This window comes from Sphaerodactylus townsendi, linkage group LG12 (assembly GCF_021028975.2).
Source record: "Sphaerodactylus townsendi isolate TG3544 linkage group LG12, MPM_Stown_v2.3, whole genome shotgun sequence".
In the NCBI taxonomy this organism is placed as follows: domain Eukaryota; kingdom Metazoa; phylum Chordata; class Lepidosauria; order Squamata; family Sphaerodactylidae; genus Sphaerodactylus; species Sphaerodactylus townsendi.
Window position 1 is genome coordinate 21700762 of NC_059436.1, and position 22438 is coordinate 21723199.

Consider the following 22438-nt stretch of genomic DNA (forward strand, 5'->3'; position numbering starts at 1 on the left):
TACCCTGCTGAAGTCCCTCTTCTCCCCAAATCTTCTCCCTCACCCCCAAATCTTCCAACCCAGAACTAGCAATTCTGCAACACATTACAGCTGTCAGCTGTAAGTGTACCTTGCTTGTTTATGTAGAAACATCTGCCCCCAAATTAGAAATGCTAAATACGATGATTATAGGTTATTGCATTCCAGCATTATGTATATCTTCAGCTCCTCCGTGACGCTCAGGAAATAGCTGCACCTGCAAACTTGCACTGAATGCAAGTAAATTCATCTAGGGTGTTGTGGGTTTTCCTGGTTGTATGGCTGTGTTCCAGGACCATTTTCTCCTGATGTTTCGCCTGCATCTGTGGCTGCCATTTCAGCCATAGATGCAGGCAAAACATCAGGAGAAAATGCTACTGGAACATGGCCATACAACCAGGAAAACCCACAACACCCTAGTGATTCCAGCCATGAGAGCCTTCGACAATGCATTGAATGAATTATTTACTTTTCTTGTATCATACCTTCCTCCCCAAAGGGAGGATCCAAAGCGCCTTACATCATTTTCTTATCCTTCTCTTTTATCCTCTCAACAACCCTGTATGGTAGGCTGAGAGTATATGACTGGCCCGGTCACTCAGCAAGCTTCCCTGGCAGAGCGAGATTTGAACCCGGGTCTCCCAGATTCCTAGTTTGAGACTCTAACCACCACACTGCACTGTCTTTTATGCTGGAGAGGCAATCAACAATGTAGAGACAAATTATATGGCTACATCAGGACCAAGATGTGATGATGGCAGCCATTAAATGTTTATTTGTATGTATTTGTCCATATTTCACAGCTTTCAATATCATTTTATGCTCACGACAAAGAAAGACCTACACTTGTGAGGGAGGTTAGATGGAGAGACAGTAACCAGTTCAAGACCACCCAGCAAACTTTAGTGGCAGAGCAAGGATTTGATGGCTATTACCCAACACGCCTGAATGAAGCCCCCATGTCCAGAAGCAGTATACCTCTGTTTATGAGACAGTGAACATCGTGCTTTGCTGTGATCATTCCAGAGATGTTTTTAGCTGGCTGCTGTTGGAAAGAAAACACTTCCCTGTGTGTACCTTGGGTTTGATCCAGTAGGTTGTTCTCTGTAGTCTTCTGCCCCCCCCCCCACCCAGTGCCCCCTCCCCTGGGTGAGTTTTGCTTTCCATTTTAGGAAGCACGGCCGCAAGAGCAAGTCGAAACGCCACCAGTTTGTTCGCCCATCTGCCGGATATCTGGATAAAGCAAAGGACGTCTCCTGGTGTAATTTGGGATTTCCTTCTGAGGACAGAGGCATGGGGAAGAAGCGGGGAGAGGAACCCCAAAAGGAAATCCCAGGTTGCATCTGGAAAGTCTGAGGCTGCTTCCATGCATGTGCGCACAGCCGTGCTATCTGAGCACCTCAAGAAGCAGCAGATATTTTGAGCTAAAGGATGGCTCCCACAGACGTCAGGGGCTGTATCCGGATTGGGGAGAGTTGATGTCATCCCAGAACAATTGTACGGGGGTGGGGGGAGACAGGGTGGGTCGGGCAGGAGGCCGGGGCTGTGGGCAGGAAAGCCATAGTAATTGGAGAAGGCTGGCAGGGTTTTGGAATAAGGGAGCCCTCTGTGCGGGCTGCTTAATCTCTTGATCCACACCTGTTCCCTCGCGGGCAGCATCTGGAAAGGCGCTTTGGCTGCTGAGAAACCGTTTCCCCTTCCTGAGGCTGATGGAAACAGCAGCCCTTGAAGGAAACGCAGCTGCCGGCTCTTCCCCACCCCAAATAGGGCCAAAATGGAAGGGGAAGCCAGTTCTGTGACTTAGCACTGATGGAAAGGACTTGTGCTGCCCTCCCCAGCAGGTAGGGCAGAGAGCTTGCCCCTGTGCACAGCAGGTGAACAGAGGACGACGACGAAGAAGAAGAAAAAGAGTTTGGATTTATTCCCTCCCACACACACTGGTCGTTTCCCCACTTACCTCGACCAAAGGTTGCTGCGTGCTACTCCCAGCGCGCGTCATTTCTGGTGCGCTCCCGGGCTTCCCCACGACCCCGCACTCTGCGCGGGGTCATCAAAAGGCGCCGTTTTGAGGAGCGCCAGGAATGATGCGCGCTGAGGGGGCGCGAAAGCGGCAGCGTCGGGGCGGCTGCATTGTCGCCGCCCCTGTAGTGGGGAGTTCCGGGGGACCGCACACTACTTGGGGAGAGTAGCGCGCAGCAGCAGGTAAGTGGGGAAACGACCACGGTCTTTCCTGTAAGGAGACCCAGGCGACTTACAATCTCCTCTCCCTTTCTCACCCCACAACAGACACCTTGTGAGGTAGGTGGGGCTGAGAGAGTTGAGAGAGAACTGTGACTGGCCCTAGGCCGCTCAGCAGGCTTCATGTGTAGGAGCGGGGAAACAAATCCAGCTCACTAGATGAGAGTCTGCAACTCATGGAGAGGAATGAAGAATCAAACCTGGTTCTCCAGATTAGAGTTCACCATTCTTAACGACTACGCCCTGCTGGCTGGTGCAGTGTAGGAGACCACAAAGACTTTCTTGGCGTCCCTGCCCTTGCCAGCAAAATATTGCTTGGAAGCAGAAGAGTCTGCAATTTCAGCATTCATAGCATAAAGAAAATCAGTCTAGAGGATGCGTAGCCAGGCTGGTGTTCTCTTACCAGAGGCTAATGAGAAACTCGGAGGAAAAGAATGTAACAGGGCTGGAATAGGATCAAGGATGCGTGGGCCCAGGCTCTTGAGATAATGCCTACTTTGGAGGGTGGGCACTACAGGATTATATTGTGCTGAGGCCCCTGCCCATCCCTGGCTGCACCCCCAAATCTAAAGAATCTCCCCATTCACAGGAAAGACCAGAACCCTGGAGTAGCAAGGGATCATTCCCTTTACAAAGGAAAAGCACTCTGCGTATTCTCAGAGGTACTTTCCCCACAGAACTGAGTGGGGGTTTTTTTCCACTGAAGACTCCTTTCACTTCTGTCACATGGCTTTCCAGAAGCACAAATGTATGATAAACCAAAATTAATTTTCTTCCAATTTAATTGCCCTGATTTCCCTCAAAGACCTCCGGAACTTAAATTTTGATGAGCGGTGCCGAGAAATCTTTGGAATAGATTCTCATCTGCCTGCCCCCCTCCCGACGCTGTGGTTTCCTGCAGGAGAGGGAAGGCGCATGAAACACGTTAATATCCGTGACACGGATATACCTCGTGGGCAGCCCCCGGCAGTGGGGCCCACAGGGACCTTCTGCCTCGCTGTTGTCTGGCAACCGCTGCCTGCAATGGAAAATTCACGCACAGCACGTCATAATTATTTTTTAAAAAAAACCTTTCTAATTTGCTGGAGCTATTATGAATAATCGACCTGGGATTATAGTTACAATCAGCCAGGATTAATTCAGAATCTTAAGGAATAAACTTTCCGTCTCCAGTTTGCAGGCGCTCCAACGGGTCCTATTTTCAGCTGTTTTTACTTGGGTCTAATTGGCTAGATCGTTCGTTCCCAACCTTTGTTCACTCACGTAAGAACATAAGAACATAAGAACAAGCCAGCTGGATCAGACCAGAGTCCATCTAGTCCAGCTCTCTGCTACTCACAGTGGCCCACCAGGTGCGTTTGGGAGCTCACATGCAGGATGTGAAAGCAATGGCCTTCTGCAGCTGTTGCTCCTGAGCACCTGGACTGTTAAGGCATTTGCAATCTCAGGGAACCAAAATGTGCTACTAATGTGCTACTGGAACGTATGCTGCCTCACACTAAGTTTACTGTACAATATCTTAAATTAATATTGAGTCATCTAAATTTCTATACTCACCCTATACCCTTGGCAACCCATTTCCCTAAAGCTGTACCCCCATATTAGCAAACCCATTATGTAATTTATGCGTACCCCAGGTTGGGAACCACTGGGCTTAGTGGTTGTCCCTGGTTTGCCTCCGTGAGGAAATATGTGAGGTGCCTTTTTCAAAAAAGTGAGTATGGGAGATTTGAGAGGTGCCATTCCCCATGTTTTCTACTTCTTCCCTTGTAGATGTCTAGAAATTTAAATGATGAGGTGGACACCTATTGTGTAGGATCGTGTGGAACCATGTTGGCTATGAAAAATGCTCCCTAAAATGATAGTTATGTGCAATCGTGTTATTAGGACCAACTCAAACAGCTAAAAATGTTCCGCTCCGCAACAGCTCTGAGAAACCGAAAAGTTTTCTAAAAAATTGTTCGAACTGTTGTCTCTTAATAGTGTCATCAACTTTGCCATTTCTGAATATTCCGTGACTTTCGGAATTCCATCCTCTTTTGTTGGCATCTTATTACCTCTCTACTTTTTAGCATATATATGTCTACTTTTAAAAATAAATGTTGGGTTGTTGTATGATTGGCTCTGGGGGGTGTATGGAACTGATGGCTTGGCTCTGGAGGTGACAATTATGGCCTGGAGATTTGGCGGCAGTTCCTGTGGAAGGTGCAATTTGGGGATATAGATTTCACCTAGAACAGAGGTCTTCAAACTATGGCCCTCCAGATGTTCATGGACTTCAATTCCCATCAGCCCCTGCCAGCATGGCCAAGTGGTAGGGCTCATGGGAATTGTAGTCTCTGAACATCTGGAGGGCCATAGTTTGAAGACCCCTGACCTAGAACCTGTGATATACCACAGCTGCCGTCTTCTCCAGGTGGACTGATCTTTAGGCTGGAGATCAGTTGTATTTCTGGGAGCAACCCTGTAGCTTTTGAGGCACCCTTGAGGAAGTACATCAATTTCAAACAGGTCTGGTACCTTTGCAAGCAGGGAAATATTAAAATAATTTCTAACATTTTCCAGGCCCCGGCTTTTTCATCACTCTGCGAATCATGAGAATATTCTTCCCTGGCTAATAGTGGAGAGAGAAACATTTGCTCTGGCTAGACATCAGGATGGGCGTTCCTTTGCCTGGCCACCTCTGACCTGCGTCTTTTGTCTCAGCAGGAGCGGATGGCCTCGAACTTCACGTGCCAAAGGTAGTAGAGGCAGAAGTTGGGAAAGAAGCCAGCATCGCCTGCAACTTCTCCATCCCCGAGAACAGCACGTATGCCTACATCAAGTGGTTTTATGTGAGTCAAAAAACATTGGAAGTGGTTTGGGGTGCCAGCAGGGCATGTCCTTGTACGTTCATTGGATTTGACTGGATTTGGAGGCTTATTTTACAGAATCAGGCCGATGGATATGTGAGCTTTTGAGTCACACAGAACATCTCATCAGGAACAGTTTGTTGGCAAATTTATTACTCTGCTTTCCTGCTTTGCATTCTGCAGCATTGCTCACTATTCCTGGACTGTGTTCTTCTTTCCCAAGTGGATTGGGATTCCCAGGGCAGCTTACAGTTCAACCAAACAATAAAAATATAGAAAATGTATAAACAGAAGAAGAGTTCTGTAATACTTTAGAGACTTACACATTTATTGTAGTGCAAGTTTTGCTGACCTGGACTCAAGCTTATGGCTTTGATAGATTTCTCTGTCTTTAAGGTGCCACATAACTCTTCTTCAGGTTTTTCTGAAATGGACTGACATGGCTACTAACTGAAGTTGATGAAGAATTCTGTGTTGCGTCTAACTCTGATCTGGGAGTTCCAGATGCAAATCCCCCCTCCGCCTTGGACCAGTTACGGCCTAACCAACCTTGCAGGATTGTTGGGCGGATAAAATGGGAGGGAGGAGAAAGATGTAAGCTGCCCAATGGGAAGAAAGGCGGGGTATACACAGAGTAAAATAAATAAAGTGTCAGGCTTATTGGGTGTCCATTGAGGAGGAAGGCAGGGTTAAATAATCAGCTAAAATCTAATTTTAAGAGAACTTTTAAATGCCCGTTTAGAGTAGCTGTTGCATCATTTTCTCTGCTCATCTGTTACCACCTGATTCTCTCTTACCCCAACTTATTCTTTTACCTCAAACTTATACCCCCAGAATCTTGTTGGTTCTCTGAGTTGCTTCTGGACTCAAATCTAGGTATTCTACTTCAGATCAACGTGGCTGCTCTCTGAAACTATCTTGGGATAGAAAGGTGTTCGGGACAGTGAGATTAATTCAGCAGAGAAGGACTAGACACCGTACTTTGCAGCCCTTAGGAGCCTGTTGATTTCAACGTACTTAGAAATGTTTAACTCCACTTAAATCTGTATGAATATTTATTGACCAGATTGATATCAAAGGGATTTACATTCATAAATATTAATTTTAAAAACTACAAAAATACAATTTGAATTTTAAATTAGGGTAAAAACCTTACCAATCAGATATACTAAATTAAATTCGTACTCGTTTATCTAAGCATAGCCCCAATTCTACATACAGACCAATTTACTACTCATTTATTGGTGTAAACTTTTAAAATAGAATTACGTAGTTGAAAGCAATGCCAGTCACAAGTGACTAATATGCTGAATTCAGTATCTGTTATCTATCACAATCTTCATTTTGCTTATGATCCAGGCAAATCACAATCTTCATTTTGCTTATGATCCAGGCAAGTTTTCCTACTTTGTGATCTCAGAATTTAGAAGAGTTTAACTCCACTTAAATCTATGGCCCCTTCCGCACACACAAAATTATGCGTTTTCAAACCACTTTAACAACTGTTTGCAAGTGGATTTTGCCATTCTGCACAGCTTCAAAGAGCACTGAAAGCAGTTTGAAAGTGCATTATTCTGCATGTGCGGAATGAGCCTATGAGCTGAGAAGGGTATAACTGTTGAGGATTGCACCAGTGAAGAGTTGGCTTCCTGTGCTTGAAGATCCTGCACTGCCACCTGGTGGTAACAGACTGGTCACTCCAGAAAAGAAAAGTGGTTGACTAGAAAGAAAATCCTTTCATCACCTGGCCCTTGCTTTAAATAAAATCCAGTACTCCACATCTGGCGTGCTTTAGATGCAGGCTGGCTCTGTATTATAAAGGCTCCGTGCTGATCCACTGATGTCTGAACCATCGTCCTTTCAAAATAAATTCTCATGAGTCTTTGTTTATTACTGGTGTTGATAAGCAGACTCTTCCAAAACAGCAAGCTTTAGAGCACAGCTGAAGTTACAGATTATTATTTATATAAAATAGGCGTAAAACAACAATAGCGTAAGTTGTTTTTTCTTCTTTTTTTAAAGGAAGTGGAACATCAACCCATTTAAAGTTAGTCAAAACATTTGGGGAAATGGAGGCTAACCAAGTTGCAGAAGGGATGCTTTGCAAACTGGGTGTGGTTGTTTTTGAAACAAGCAATGCAAAGAAAGTTTTGGGCTCTCTGATGTGTCTGGTGTTGCTAACTCTGGATTTGGGAGATTCCTGGAGATTTTGGGGGGGTGGATCCTGGAGAGGGTGGGTTTTGGAGAGGGGAGGGCCCTCAGCAGAGTGTAATCCAATGGATTCCACTTTCCAAGGCACCCATTTTCTCCACAAGAACCAACTTTTGCAGATCGGGAGATCAGTTGTATTTCCAGGAGATTTTGAGGCTTTGCCTGGAAGTTGGAAACCCTACATCCTTCTTCCATGTTTATGTTTACCGCCTTGGAGGACTCAAAACTGGGGGGGGGGGGGGGGGGGGGTAGGAAGCATCAATATGTTTTAAACAAACGGATAAAAAACAGGGTTGCCAAATCTGGGTTGGGAGATTTCTGGAGATTTGGGAGTGTAGCCTGGGGAGGGGAGGATTTGGGCAAGGCAGGGCCTCAAATGGAATATAATGCCATGGAATTTGTGAGACAGCATGGTGTCGTGGTTAAGAGCAAGTGCATTCTAACCTGGAGAACAGGGTTTGATTCCCTGCTCTGCCATTTGAGCTGTGGAGGCTTATCTGGGGAACCAGATTAGCTTGTGCACTCCAACACATGCCAGCTGGGTGACCTTGGGCTAGTCACAGTTCTTTAGAGCTCTCTCAGCCGCACCTACCTCGTAGTGTGTTTGTTGTAGGGGGGAGGAGGGGAAAGGAGATTGTACACCCCTTTGAGTCTCTTTACAGGAGAGAAAGGGGGGATATAAATCCTTCCTTCCTTCCTTCCTTCACCAGTGTAGCCATTTTGTCTAGAAGAGCTCATCTCTGCTACCTGAGTTCAGTTGTAATTCCAGATCTTCAGGCCCCACCTGGAGATTGGCAATCCTAATAATAAACAAGGGCTTTTTTGGTATATGGGTATTGGTACTCACCAGTACTCAGTAGCCATATTTTTCAGGTCTCTCTCATGTCCTGATGGGGGAATTGGTGGAAATTCGCACTGCCTGATACATCAGTAGAGGTACCTTTTCTAATACAGGAAAAGCACTGACAACAAACATTTCCGTTTTGTTCCCGCTTTAGATGGAGAAAAACGAACGGAAGGAGATTTTGTCCAAGAACCAGGTTGGGGTGGAGCACAAGGAGTCAGACATGAAAGAGCGCATAGACATGAGTGACAGCTTTGCCCTGATCATTAGCAAGGTGACCCCAAAGGATGCCAAGACATATCTCTGCCAGGTCGGAGCTGGTAGTGCTGGCTTTGCAGAGAAGCAGGCGGAGCTGCGTGTCTCAAGTAAGTTGGGATAGCCAGCATTGTGTCGTGGTTAAGAGCGGCAGACTCTAACATGGAGAGCCAGATTTGATTCACCACTCCGCTCTGGTGAACTGTGTTTGCTTTCCCTGATCCTCTCTAGAAAGTCTGCTGGGTGACCATGGATTAGTCACAGTTCTCTCTGAACTCTCTCAGTCCCACCTACCTCACAGGGTGTTTGTTGTTGGGGGGGAGGGAAAGGAGATTGTCAGCCCCTTTGAGTCTCCTTACAGGAGAGAAAGAAACTATAAATAATCAAACAAATAAATAAAATTTGTAGCAGCCCTGCAAGCTGCCATAAGGGGAACCTCCTGCAGTGGCCACCAGGCTGTGCTATGCCGTTCTCTGCCTGTCCGCTAACCTTTTCCTGTTCTTTCCTAGAGGCTCCAGATACATCAGTGACAGTGGCGAGCGAGGGGATCGGGGCCTCGAAGGATGAGCTTTCTAAGGTGAGAGCAGCACGGATGTGTCCATGGCTGGGTTTGGCTTGTCTGCAGTCGCACCTCACGTGGTTGGATCTAGCACAGCGTTTTACATTCCATGGTGCTGGGCCAAGGTGCACCCTGGGAAAAGTAGAATCATAGAGAAGACCCAAGGCTCATCAAGTCCAACCCCTTGCCATGCAGGAACACACAATCAAAGCACTCCTGACAGATGGCCATCCAGCCTCTCTTTAAAAACCTCCAAAGAAGGAGACTCCACCACACTCCGAGGTAGTGCATTCCACTGTTGAACAGCCCTGACTGTCAGGAAGTTTTTCCTGATGTTTAGGTGAAATCTCTTTTCCTTCACCTTGAACTCGTCACTCCTGGTCCTAGTCTCTGGAGCAGCAGAAAACAAGCTTGCTCCCTCTTTAAAATGGCATCCCTTCAAATATCTAAACAGGGCTATCATGTCACCTCTTAACCTTCTCCAATTGGCCATGCCAGTAGGGGCTGATGGGAATTGTAGTCCATGAACATCTAAAGCGCCTGAGTTGGACACCCATGGTCTAGGCAATCCCACCCCCACCCTCCAAAAAAAAAGTAGAAACAGATGGGCATGTCCAAATCTATGTTTGTTTTCAAACTGAGCAGGAAAGGTATAGATCAGACCTGGGATTTGAATCCCAGCCCAAACGTCAGCTGCTGGGCTACACTTGTTCAAGTTTATGCAGTAGCCGAGTTTCTTTGTTGGTCTTAGATTGCGACATGCATCAGCCAGAATGGCTACCCAACTCCATCCATCACGTGGTACAAGGACCAGCACCCTCTGGAATCCAATGGAGCAGGTACGTCTGTGACTAACTGAGCAAAAGTTGCCCTTTGGGGTTATAAGATCATCAGAAGAGACCTTCTGGATCAGACCAGTGGTCCATCCAGTCCAGCTTTCGGTCTCACATGGTGGCCAACCAGTTCCTCTGGAGGGCCAGCCACACTTACCACTGCCAAGTTGACTACCACATGATGGGGGTCAAGAAGGGCTTAGAGAAGAAAAAGAAGAGTTTGGATGTATGCCCCCCTTTCTCTCCTGTAAGGAGACTCAAAGTGGCCTACAAGCTCCTTCCCCTTTCTCTCCCCACAACAGACACCTTGTGGGGTAGATGGGGCTGAGAGAGTTCTGAGAGAACTGTGACTAGCCCAAGGTCACCCAACAGGAATGTAGGAGTGCAGAAACACATCTGGCTCACCAGATAAGCCTCCACCACTCAGGTGAAGGAGTGGGGAATCAAAGTGGGGAAGGAGCAGGTAGAATCCACCTGCTTTTAACCACGGCACCACGCTGGTTCTTAGAGACTGAGGCCTTCACTTGATAAGAGCATAAGCAGATCCCTGTTGGATCCGACCAGCTGGTCCATCTAGTCCAGCATCCTGCCTCACACAGAAGGCAACCAGTTCCTCTGTAGGGCCAAAAACAGAACAGAGAGACTGAGGCGTTCCCCGATGGTTCCTCCTGCCGTTGGGATGTAGAGGTTGACTGAGGTGCAACAGCGGAGAACTTCCATAGCTCCTTCAACTTTGTAATTCAGAGTCGATGTCATTCCTCCTTGTCCTCCTTCCCCACAGATACTGACATCCGCAAGGCGGTCACCAGGGAATCCAGTGGGCTCTTCACAGTCAGCAGTATTCTCTTCCAGCGAGTCACCAAAGAGGACCGGCACGCTTTTTACCACTGCCAAGTTGACTACCACATGATGGGGGTCAACCAGACATCCCAGACGGACAGATTCCAAATCAAAGTGCTTTGTAAGGCGGGGCTGGGGAGGCAGGGAGGGCATTTCGGTTTGGGAAGTGACCTTTGGGGCAGGAGATGGGTGCTAAAGGAGGGGTTTGTTCTTCTCAGGGTGGTAGGCCAGGGGTTCCCAACCTTTCTTCACTTGCGTGCCCCTTGGCAACCCATTGCCCTGAAATTGTACCCCCGTGCTAGCAAACCCATGATGTAATTTTTCATGTACCCCCAAGCACATACCCCTGGGGGTACACGTACTCCAGGTTGGGAACCACTGTGGTAGGAGATTAATACCTGCCTGTACAGCACTCTCAAAGACAGCTGTTTTGTAAAAGCAACGTGGCCCACAGTTCTGTCCCACACGTACACACACACCGAAAGCTAGGTCCTTTTTGTGTGCAGCAAGCGACTTCAGGGGAGGGACAGCAGCATCGTATGCCCTGATTTCATTGGAACTGGGAAGCTAAGCAGGGTTGTCACTTGGACTGGGGGCAGCAAAGGAAGGGAATGGCCAACCTCCCTTGCTTCGAAAGCCCTTTGATGGGGTCACCTTAAAGTCAATTGTAGCTTGACAGTGCTTACATACATTTAGGCCATTTTTGTTACCCCCAAAATGACTGTGTTTTTATTAGAACCTTTGACACAAAGATGGAGGACAGCGTATTATCTTGGAAGTGCTTAGTAAATACTAATTCTCAGTGCTTGAGAAAAGGAGAGGGACCGTCACCTCAAACCCAAAACATATCCAGGTGGCCACCACAAGGGCCAGGACCTTTTAACGGCCTTGGACCCTACCTGGTGGAACAGGCTCCCCAGCGAGATCTGAGCCCTGTGGGACTGGACTAGTTTCCGCAGGGCCTGTAAAATGTTCCACCAGGCTTTTACGTCTGGCCAGCCGGGTCTGAACTGGTTGTTTGTGGTCTCCTGGGAATGTATAAGTATATGGGGCGGCACCATCTATTGTTAATGTTTTTAAGCTGTTTTATGCTACTTAACGCTTTTATGATTATTCTGTTTTGTATTGTTTTTATTATAATTGTTGTTCACTGCCCTGAGCCCTGCAGGGAAGGGTGCGTTATAAATTGAAATGTAAACAAACAAACAAACAAACTTTGGCAGGTGCAAGCCCTCCAGAATAATTCGGGGAGAGAGGGCAGAGACAAACAGAAGGACCAGTTTTACCAAATTGCGGCACCCCTGCTGGAGGTTAGATAATTGAGGAAAAGCATCAGCAATTTCAGCAATCTCCCTTCTCTCTTCGCCTACCTACAGATCCATCTGAGAACATCAGTTTCGTCATCGACAGCCCCAGCAAGGAGCTGAAGGAAGGTGACCTCGTGACGCTACGCTGCGAAGCCGATGGGAATCCGGAGCCTGATTACACCATTTTCAGAGAGGAGGTGAGCGAGTGGATCTTGCCCCCAAGAGAAGTGCTGGGGAGGAATTCCTTTCAAACCCCGTTCACCCGTTGCTGGAAGCCCTAAGGCAGAAGGCGTACTTGTTGTTGTGGGCTTTCTGGGCTGTGTGGCCATGGCCGTTGTTTCACCTGCATCTATGGCTGGCATCTGTGGCTGGCTGTAACACTGTGTCCAGTGTAACAGACTTCTCTCTGTGATACACCTCTGAAGATGCCAGCCACAGATGCAGGCGAAACATTAGGAACAAGATCCTCCAGAGTCCAGGGGTAGGGAACCTGCAGCTCTCCAGATGTTCAGGAACTACAATTCCCATCAGCCCCTACCAGCATGGCCAATTGGCCATGCTGGCAGAGGCTGATGGGAAATGTAGTTCCTGAACATCTGGAGAGCCGCAGGTTCCCTACCCCTGCTCCAGACCATGGCCACACAGCCCGGAAAACCCACCACAACCAGTTGAGTCCCTCCGTAAAAGCCTTCGACAATGCGTAGAAGGGATACCTAAACGCCTTCACCCAGTAGACCTAACATCTGTCCATCCTTGCCTCCCATTATCAACATCTGTCAATCAGATGTTTTTGAGGAGCCAGCAAGGAGGCCACAACTCTCCCCTGCTCCCTGACCCCGGCAACTTGTGTTCGGAGGTTCACTGCCTCAGTACATTTACCTTTTAGCGGCTGACAGCTATTGATAGCTTGATCCTGAGTGCATTTTTTAAACTGACCCTTTTCAGCTTTTTCCCTGCGTTATTTTTTAGAAACTAGCAAGAGGCTAGTTCTGTTGATTGTACAGATGCACCCAAAAGGGTGTGAATCATGTCTGGGGAAAACCTTAGAAGCCAAAGAAAGGAGGGCAGGTACGGTGTGTCTGCAAAGACAAATCACTGTTCAGACTTGGAAAATCCTTACCCTGATCAGAAAACTCACAAATTGCCTTCTACAGGCTCAGAAGGTCAATGTTTCCTCCTCTGACAGCGGATATCCAGGGTCTCTGGCAGAGGTCTGGCCTTTTCTTTCTTTGTATTTTTTTGAGCTGGAAATAGCTGAAGATCGAACCCTGTTTGACCGGTCCTTCTCTTGAACAATCTTGCTGAGTTTCTCCCGTCTCTTTTCTTGTGCCCAGGACGAGCCACTAGATGCCCCCTATGGAGAACTGACCCTCGAGCACGTCACAAAAGAGGACAGTGGCCTTTACTACTGCCGGGTGACTGATTTTGACAGCATGAAAGAGCTGGAAGCCAACGTTAGCTTGTCCGTTAACTGTAAGTGGAGTTTGGGTTTTTTCGAAAAGGGTGGTTTGTTTAGAAAGTTCTGTTTGAAATTGCCAAGTCCCTGAAAACCCCATTGTCTTCTCCTGTTGATTGCAGTGATTTAAGCTGTGTGATTAGCCCACAGTCTCACTGACAAAAACGGACTATCAGTAATGTAACTATGAGTAAATTAATGAAGGCACAGTAGAAGCAACTGGGCAGTTGTATTAGGAAACTCCTAAGGATACCTTGAATAGGCTCATGGGGCATTGGTCAGGTTTTCAGTCCTAGTCCGTTGTCTCTGGGAAAAATGGTTTCAGCTCGTCTTGTGGATTCCCAAATTTTGATAGGAGAGATGTACTTTGCTTTGGTTTCCCATAAATTAACATTGCAGGTTCAATTTCATTCCCCCTTCCCCCCCACATGCACAAATTGGGTTTAAAATAGGTGACAGTAAAGAGTAGCCAGGCTCAGGTGGACTCACTACCCAGACATAGCACACAAACATAGTGTAGATGGAGGGATGTAATTGTACCTCTATTCTGCATTGGTTAGACCTCACCTGGAATATTGTGTACAGTTCTGGGCACCGGAATTCAAGAAGGATATTGACGAGCTGGAACGGGTCCAGAGTAGGGCGACCAAAATGGGAAAAGGTCTGGAATCCATGCCCTACGAGGAGAGACTTAGGGAGCTGGGGATGTTTAATTTGGTGAAGAGAAGGTGAAGAGGTGACATGATAGCCATGTTTAGATATTTGAAGGGATGTCATGTCATAGAGGAAGCAAGCTTGTTTTCAGCAGCTCTAGAGACTAGGACCAGGAGTAACAGATTCAAGGTGAAGGAAAAAAGTTTCCACCTAAACATCAGGAAAAACTTCCTGACTTGGGCAAGCTGTTGAATAACCGGGGGCGGGGAGGGGGGGCAGTCATCCCCCCAAAGTCCAGTCTTAACTCCAGAGCTCTGGACCCATCCGCATGATTTTGGCCTCATGCACATCCAAGTGATTGGCAGCCAGTCAGACCCTTTGGAGTTCTACTGGAGGTTGGGGGGTGCTGAGCTGGCCTCAGTTTAAAAATGGGGACGAGAGAATTTGTGGCTCAGGATAAGAATGACCTTGTTGCATCTGCCAACTCCCGCTCAGCACCTGCAATCTTTCAGCCTGTGTGGCCTACCCTCCAGAGGTTAGGAAGGATGGTTACCAGAAACATGGCCTTTTTTGTGGTGGCTCCCCAGTTAGGCAATTCCCTCCCTCCCTCTGATTGATCAGGTGCCAGGCGAAGACCATTCTGTTCTTCCAAAATTTTGATTACTGACTTAGTGTGCTTAAGGGTTTGTTTTGTTTGGGGTTTTTTTACTTCTATAGTGATGATGGTTCATAATTGTATGTTTTTAAAAATTGCTGGCTGCCTTGTTGTCCATTTGTTAATGTCAAAGGAATACCTGATCTCTCCCCACTAGATATTGATGGACTCACGATCACCCCAGAGCACCACGAAGCCTTGAAGGAAGGGGAAGATATGCACCTCACCTGTGACGCAAAAGGCTCCAAGCATTTGGAATTCAAGTGGAAAAGGGTATTGTCATTATATTCCAGGCGTTTCCCGCTGGTTGACCCTTGGTTGCCAAGTCCCGTGATAACGGCAGGGAGAGGGGTGAGGGACTTACTGGCAGGACAGCTAGGCCGAGGCCTGTGTCACTGGTAATGTGGTGAAAATCTGAAATTTGGGCAAACTTTCCATGATAGAAGTAATTTTTACCATACAACGTTTGCCCAAATACCAGAGCTTCCTTCATTGCTGGTGGTGTCACTTCCAGTGTGCACCAGAAGTGACATCACTGTGTTGCTGGCAACATGGGCTGAGGCTGTTTTTCAGCCAGTAAGTCCTCTACTGACCAGCTGGTTGACATTGGGGGAGCCCCCCCCCCCCCAGAGTGGAAGGGTCCTCACTTCAGTGTGGTACAGGCAGCCCTAGGTTGACTCCCCAGCTTTTTGCCAGTCACATTCATCGATGACCATGCTCAGTTCCAAGGACAGAGTGGCCATATACCTCTTGACTGGGGGTGGCCTCCTCCCCTCCAGGCTTCGCAGCCCAACGTGGCTAAGACTTCAGGCCCCTTTGTGGAGTGGATTGACCAGAAGGTGGTGGAGGGCTCCAGTCTGTTCAGAAGCTCCTGGATCACCTTTGTCTGAGCAGCCTCAGCTTGGTCTACATGCCCTGTTGATGATCCTCTGCATGGCTGTCCCCATGGGAGACAGGATGCTGGATTAGGTGGACCACTGGTCTGATTCAGCAAGGATCTTCTTATGATGGTCTTGGCCTCTGTGTCCTGTTCTTGGATCTCTAGAGGAACTGGTTGGTTGCTGTATGAGACAAGATGCTGGACTAGGTGGACCACCACTGGTTTGGTCCAGCAGAGCTCTTCTTACGTTCTCAGCCTCTATGCCCTGTTGATGAACCTCTAGAAGAACTGGCTGGCCACTGTGAGCGACAGGATTAGGTGGACCACTGATCTGATCCAACACTCTTGTTGTCCAAAATGACACTGATAGAATGAGGAGTGGCATAGAAGATGAGTGTGGGAACAAGACGTGTTGTGGTTAGGGCGCTGGACTAAGGACCTGGGACAACCAGGTTTGAATCCTCTGCTCAGCCCTGGAAGCCCGCCAGATGGCATGGGGCCCATCCCAGTCTCTCAGTGCATCCTACCTCACAAGGTTGCCGTTGTGAGGATTAAATGGATGGCAATGATGTGAAAAGTACGGTAGTTTTTGAAGAACGTTTGAATCTCAGGTTCTTGCTCAGGGCTTAGAGAAAAGCCGCCGCTGTGTTTTTTCTTCTCTCCAGTCCACTCTTCCGCCTTCTCACTTATCCCTCTCCCCCACCCTGGTCCTCCTTTGCAGAAAGGGAAAGTGATGGCCAGAGGAAAGAAACTGTCACTGCTCAACGTCACCCATGAGACTTTGGGCAACTACAGCTGTGTCGTCACAATGCCGGAAGTGGCGGGGCTGACCCAATCCAAACACGTCTTTGTCAACGTTTATTGTAAGTAGGTCCCCGCAGCGCCCCCTTCCTGCCTCAGCCCTGCGTGATGAGGACACGCTGACGGTTCACCATCTTTCCTCTTTGCAGCAAAGCCCAGCCTGACTGGGGAAGTGCACCAGGAATACGTCCAACTGAACGAGCTCGCCAGCTTCTCCTGCATCGCGGTTGCGGTACCCAAAGCCGCCATTTTGTGGAGCTCACCCAATGGAACGGTAAGGGGGGGAAGCCTCCACTGAATTAAATAATAACCAGCATGCCCTAAATCTCAAGACTCCACACCGAATTCTGTTTGGGACCACAGCAAGCTTACCATTCATAATGTGCCCAGGTCACCCACATAAAGAGCATGCTGGTAATCCAAATTTCCCAAAGCAGCAATATGTGATTAAGGATAAGAAGATGTTCCAATTCTCATTCCAGCCGAGGTATTCTACCATTCAGTAGAAAACAACAGCCCTTCAGTTTTACAAAATGGAGTATTTGGTGTCTCCAGAGACACTCAGTTTGATGCTTTTCCTAAATATATTTTCTTCTGCAGCAGGCAACCCTGCAACTGAGCCCACCGTGTTTTCCCTCCTAACTTCTGGTCGCTCTGTCAAACTCAAGGGTTGGCTTGATGTACTGGACCGACTGGCGTGTCTCTTTGAACGGGCTTGCCGGGGTCATCCTCCCCTGGCGTTTAAAAAGAGGAATCCTCTCCACATTGTTTTCTCTGCCTCTTGTAGAGTGGACATTGGCACCGGACCGGCCACGTCAACAGCACACTTCAGATCCGGGTCACTCCTGAACTCCTGAGATCTGGACTCAACTGCACAGCCCAAAATAACCTTGGCATGGCCGAGCATCATTTCCGTCTGCAGAAGAGTAAGTAGCATGCAGCTGCCTGCATGCCAAAGGCAGGAGGGGCTCACCTGTGAAAGGGGGGCGGGTCAGGATTGCTTAGGTTGGGAAGGGGAAGTCTCCAACGCAGTCGTCACCAATGGGCACCACAGCACCCGCTGACACCTTTTCTGTTTTTAGGACGTGGGTGGGGGCAGGCTTGGCTTTTGTCCAGCAAGGCTTCTGATTGGCTGGGGCAGATTTTATTTTAAATGTGGCTTTGGCAGCAGCTACCACCACCGCACAAGGGTCTACACCAGGGGTCATCAAACTATGGCCCTCCAGATGTTCATGGACTACAATTCCCATCAGCCCCTGCCAGCATGGCCAAGTGGTAGGGCTCATGGGAATTGTAGTCTAAACAATAGAGGGCCATAGTTTGAAGACCCCTGGTCTACACTGTATTATTGAAGTTAAGCTGTGGCCATTGTTTTGGGGCTGGTTCCACCTCTTCCAGTAGCCATTTTGTGGCCCAGAATTAGGGAACAGCCTAAGGTACAACCCACCTCCTTCACATCTGATTTTCTTCCTTTCTTTCTTAGGACCAGAAACAACACCTCCCACCAGGATTGGTAAGCATCTTCCTACAGTTTTACTAGATGACATCGATTTCTGTGGCTGCCCCCAAGGGGTGGGGGGTGGGTTGGGAAACAAGTCTGGGTTCATGATGCTGGAGGTGCTGAAGTGATTGTCCCACTGTACAGTCCTGTCTGGCCCCAAGGTCCTTCTTTGTGTTTCCCCAACCTCTAAGACGATGGGAGCACTACTGGAGATGGGGCCTTTCTGGTGGTGACGCCCTGTAGTCCAGTTCCTCAGATCCTTTTAATAGTATACTTTTGTTGCCAGCTTTTTATTAATAGTCTGGGATTCTGTCACTTATGTTGTTTTTTAAAACTATACATGGAAATCACCTTGCGGGATATTTTTAAGGCCAGACCGGACAAAGCGATACACATTTAACAATGTGCATGACCCAGGTAAAATAGAAGGGGGGGGGTTACCTCCTGCTTCCCACTCTTCCTTAGCTGGTAACCTGGATGTCAGGGAAGGAGAAGAGCAGCGGATCTCCAAACTGTCAGGAAGTGGGGCCCCGAGTGGGGGTGTGCCAACGTGGCTTTGTCAGTGTCTGAAGCCACCGTTTTTTGTGGGACAGATAAGATGCTCGCTCGGGGTCTTCACTTTTTCAGGAATACTGAAGTAGTACATTCCGCATCTGCTTCCATGCAACCACTGTCTCATGGGGTGTTGTAGAGTCACGTACATAGATCCAACCTTAATGTTCAGACCCAACGCTTGAGAAATGGAGAATAGGGAGGGGCCATCAGTCTTCCTCTGGTGGGTCAGAAAAGGTCCATGGCTCAGTAGTCGAGCATCTGCTTGGCATGCGAAAGGTTCCCAGTTCAATCCCTGTCATCTCCAGTTAAAAGAAACAGGCAGCAGGTGATGTGAAAGAACTCCACCTGAGCCCCCAGGGAGCCGCTGCTGGCGTGAGCAGACAATACTGACTCTGACGGACCAAGGGTCTGATTAATTATGAGCCACCGTTCCAGCAGTTCTGCAACTGCTGAAATTAGACAGTGGCAAAGAGAGGAAATTGTTATTTATTTGCTGATTCAGAACTTTTAGAGCTGGGGCTATTTAAACCTGAGGCTCAGCTCCCGAGTGATCTGGGCTATCAAGTGCAACATCTACCTGCTGAACCAATTCACGTCAGGTTTTGGCATCTTCTCACAACCCTTCCTCCCGAGCTAAGACAGATTGCAAGAGAGAGAAAAGTACTCTTACAAAAGAGAGAGGAATGTGAGATCCACTATGGCAGACAGGAGCACTTTCATCTTTGTCTAGAAGCCATGTTTGGAAGGGGCCACCTTTTTCTGGCCCTGTACAGGTGCAACTGTTAAGAACATCAGACCGCTCCTTTTTTCCACGTTGGGTCTCTCCGTAGTGATTCAAAGAGCTAGAAAGAGAAACCCACTCAGCTGAAGGCAAAATCAGTCAATCTCAAATTGAAGGCTGGAATTAAAATGGTATGTTTCCCATGCAAAAAAAGTTGGCTGTTGCTGTAAGCTAGAATCCTCTTTATTAAAACGAACACACAGCCCTTTACTGCCTAGCAAGACTGGCATTACCTACAGGACTGTGCACTAAACATAAGCACTGCCTTTCTTCCACCGCTTGCTGCTCTCTGTGGATATTTCCTCACCCCAACTTATCAGATAATGAAACTTCAAGATTCAGGTTCAACCAGACAGCAACAGCCCAGACTCCTGGATGGGTACCTGAGAATACAGCTGGAAACATTACAGGGCAGGCTGTTGGGTTGTACCAGACAACAGTAACCCAGACTCCTGGATGGGTAACCAAGGGTACAGCTGCAGACCTCACAGAAACAGCTGTTGGGTACAACCAAACAGCAACAACCCAGACTCCTGGATGGGTAACCAAGGGTACAACAGCAGACCTGACAGAGAAGGCTGTTGGGTACAACCAAACAGCAACAACCCAGACTCCTGGATGGGTAACCAAGGGTACAGTGGCAGACTTTGCAAAGACAGCTGTTGGTTTCAACCAGACAGCGTTAACCCCGACTCCTGGATGGGTAACCAAGGGTACAACAGCAGACCCAACAGAGAAGGCTGTTGGTTTCAACCAGACAGCAACAACCCAGACTTCTGGATGGGAAATGGAGGGTACAGCTGGAAACATCACAGAAACCGCTGTTGGGTACAGCCAGACAGCAACTGCCCAGATTCCTGGATGGGTACCTGAGGGTACAGCTGGAAACATCACAGAGACCGCTGTTGGGTACAACCAGACAGCAACTGCCCAGATTCCTGGATGGGTACCTGAGGGTACAGCTGGAAACATCACAGATATGGGGTTCAACCAGACAGAAGCAACCCAAAATTATACAGTGGTACTGAACAGTACAGCCGGAAACACCACCGAGCCAGGTATCCCTTCTGTTTCCCCCCCCAGTGCAGCCATACTGATACGGCGTGGTTCCTGGATGGCTTTCCCAGCCACCCTGCGCAGCGCATGTTCTTACCACCTTAGCCTTTTCTAGGACAACCCCGTGAGTCGCAATTCAAAAGGCAATAGCTTTGGCTGTGTGAACTCTTGTGCTTAAGAGAGGAGGGAAAAAATAGGTTTTGCATCACAGCTCTCCTCATTTTGCAAAAATGAAAAGCTGTACAAATTATTGCAGATATGCATGATTAATCTTATTTTGTGTTTTTTTCCCTGCTAATTCTGGGGAGGGGTAAGGAATCACCCCGGCACTGTACCCCTCCCCAAAATTTTATTCAGCTTCTGAGATTCTCCGTTATCAGGGTGATTTCACCAGGTATTGGCCAAATATTTTCCAGCCTAATACTTTCCAAAGACTTTCCAGCTGAGTGTCAAAAGTAAAAGAGCTAGAAACTTTTAAGAAGTGGAGATTCTTAGACAAGCTGAATTTTGTACCTTGTGCTACATTTCATGGCTTTTCTAGAGTCAAGGAATCTGGCACACGTCTGTGCACTGACACAAAGTCCTAGCAAAAAGATTTCTTTCCACTCCTCCTAAGGCAAACAATTGAGCCAGTGCGGGGGGAGCGGCAACTTTGCTACATGATCTAAGAAGTGCCCCCGCTGCCAACCTCTCTGCTGTTGTGCTGTTTCTCCGGTGTTCCTAAAAGATCCTTCCTTCCAACCTGTTGGCCCCGGACAAGTTGCTGAGCTTCTTCTGAAACGCCTCCCTCCCACCCCTCTTCCTCCCGTAGTTGGCAAGCTTGTCCAAAGCAGTCTGCGAACAGCAAAGCTGCATCCAAAAAGATATTGTGGACATTCTGAGACCAGCAGTTGGCATTGTCGTCCCCCACCAAAAAAGGGGGTGCCAAAACTCCAAGCTGGGTATGACACGAGGCTTCCTTGAGAGGCGGGCTGTTTGTATTCCAGACTCAAGCTAAGCTGTGGGAGGAAGTCACGGGCCGCTGGAGGGGCGCTTTCCGCGTTCAGGATTGTGATCGTGTGCGTTGTGTATTTAAACCCGAGCAGATCCGCAGACACAAGAGAGCAGAGGCGTCATCATTGTGGCTGTCGTGGTTGGGATCCTGGTGATTGCCGTGTTGGGGGCAGTCCTTTACTTCCTCCATAAGAAAGGGAAGCTCCCCTGCAAACGCTCCGGCAAGCAAGAGATGTAAGCACTGCTGGTCCTTTCGCGTCTGTGTCTTTCGCCCCACCCTTCCATCAGCCCCCCCACCCCCCCCGAGTCCACGCTTCCCATCTCATAGCACCCAGCAGCTCGCTTCTTTGTGAATCAGGGTAGGCAGTGTCGGGGGAGACCTTCTGGCTGATTTCTTATTTCTAGTTGGAACAGCCCAGAAGTTGCATCTGGACACAGAGAGGAAAACAGTTTCAAAAAGGAGCGGATGGTGGCGCTCCGGCTGTGGCTCTCACTCATGCACTCCCCTCTCGTGGCCTTGCAACGTGGCCAAATAAGTTTTTAAACCCCTCCCAAAATCTGCAGAGAGTCACGGGTGGGTGCATAGTTTGTGGCAGGGGGTATCTACATCCCACTGCCTTCAGCTTAGTTTGCTTTCAGTCTCAGAACTGGGATAGCAGAAAGATCTCTCATGTTTGGGGCAGAAGCCAGTTAGTCTAAATGGGAACTTGGGGGGGAGAGTTGGGGTGGGGGAAAGAAAGGAGGTGCTGCCCCTTCAAAAGACACCAAGTGAGATATTATCCAGAACAGAACGCAGCAGATGATCCAGGGCTAAGGAAGATGGGGAGGGGAGAAGACCGTCCCTTTTTAGAGCCTCCCCCCCCCTGCCCCACAATATCCCATTGCTGCCCTGGGGGCCTGCTTGGAGCTGTCTCAACACTGTCGCCCTCCCTCCTCCTCCCTAGCACGAGGCCCGAAGCACACAAAGACGAGATTGTAGTTGAAGTTAAGTCAGATAAACTTCCCGAAGAGGCGGGGCTTCTGCAGGGCATCAACGGCGAGAAGAGATCCGCAGGTGACCAGGTAGGCCGGATTATCCTTGGCGGGCTGCAGCTGCAAAGCTGCCGACGAAGGGATCCAAGAGATCTGTTCTCAGTGGTTTTCCTGGAA

General features: G+C 48.4%; 1 protein-coding gene across 1 annotated transcript in view; it reads left to right on the forward strand.

Moving 5' to 3' along the window:
• MCAM (melanoma cell adhesion molecule) overlaps nt 1-22438 on the forward strand; it is a 47076-nt gene that overhangs the window by 21895 nt on the left and 2743 nt on the right. The window contains exons 2-15 of the mRNA XM_048512917.1: nt 4966-5090; nt 8318-8528; nt 8928-8995; nt 9729-9816; nt 10592-10771; nt 12027-12154; nt 13292-13430; nt 14880-14995; nt 16324-16465; nt 16553-16677; nt 17191-17329; nt 17887-17916; nt 21382-21523; nt 22234-22351. Coding sequence (XP_048368874.1) covers nt 4966-5090; nt 8318-8528; nt 8928-8995; nt 9729-9816; nt 10592-10771; nt 12027-12154; nt 13292-13430; nt 14880-14995; nt 16324-16465; nt 16553-16677; nt 17191-17329; nt 17887-17916; nt 21382-21523; nt 22234-22351 — 1751 coding nt within the window. The remainder of the gene's footprint in view (nt 1-4965; nt 5091-8317; nt 8529-8927; nt 8996-9728; nt 9817-10591; nt 10772-12026; nt 12155-13291; nt 13431-14879; nt 14996-16323; nt 16466-16552; nt 16678-17190; nt 17330-17886; nt 17917-21381; nt 21524-22233; nt 22352-22438) is intronic.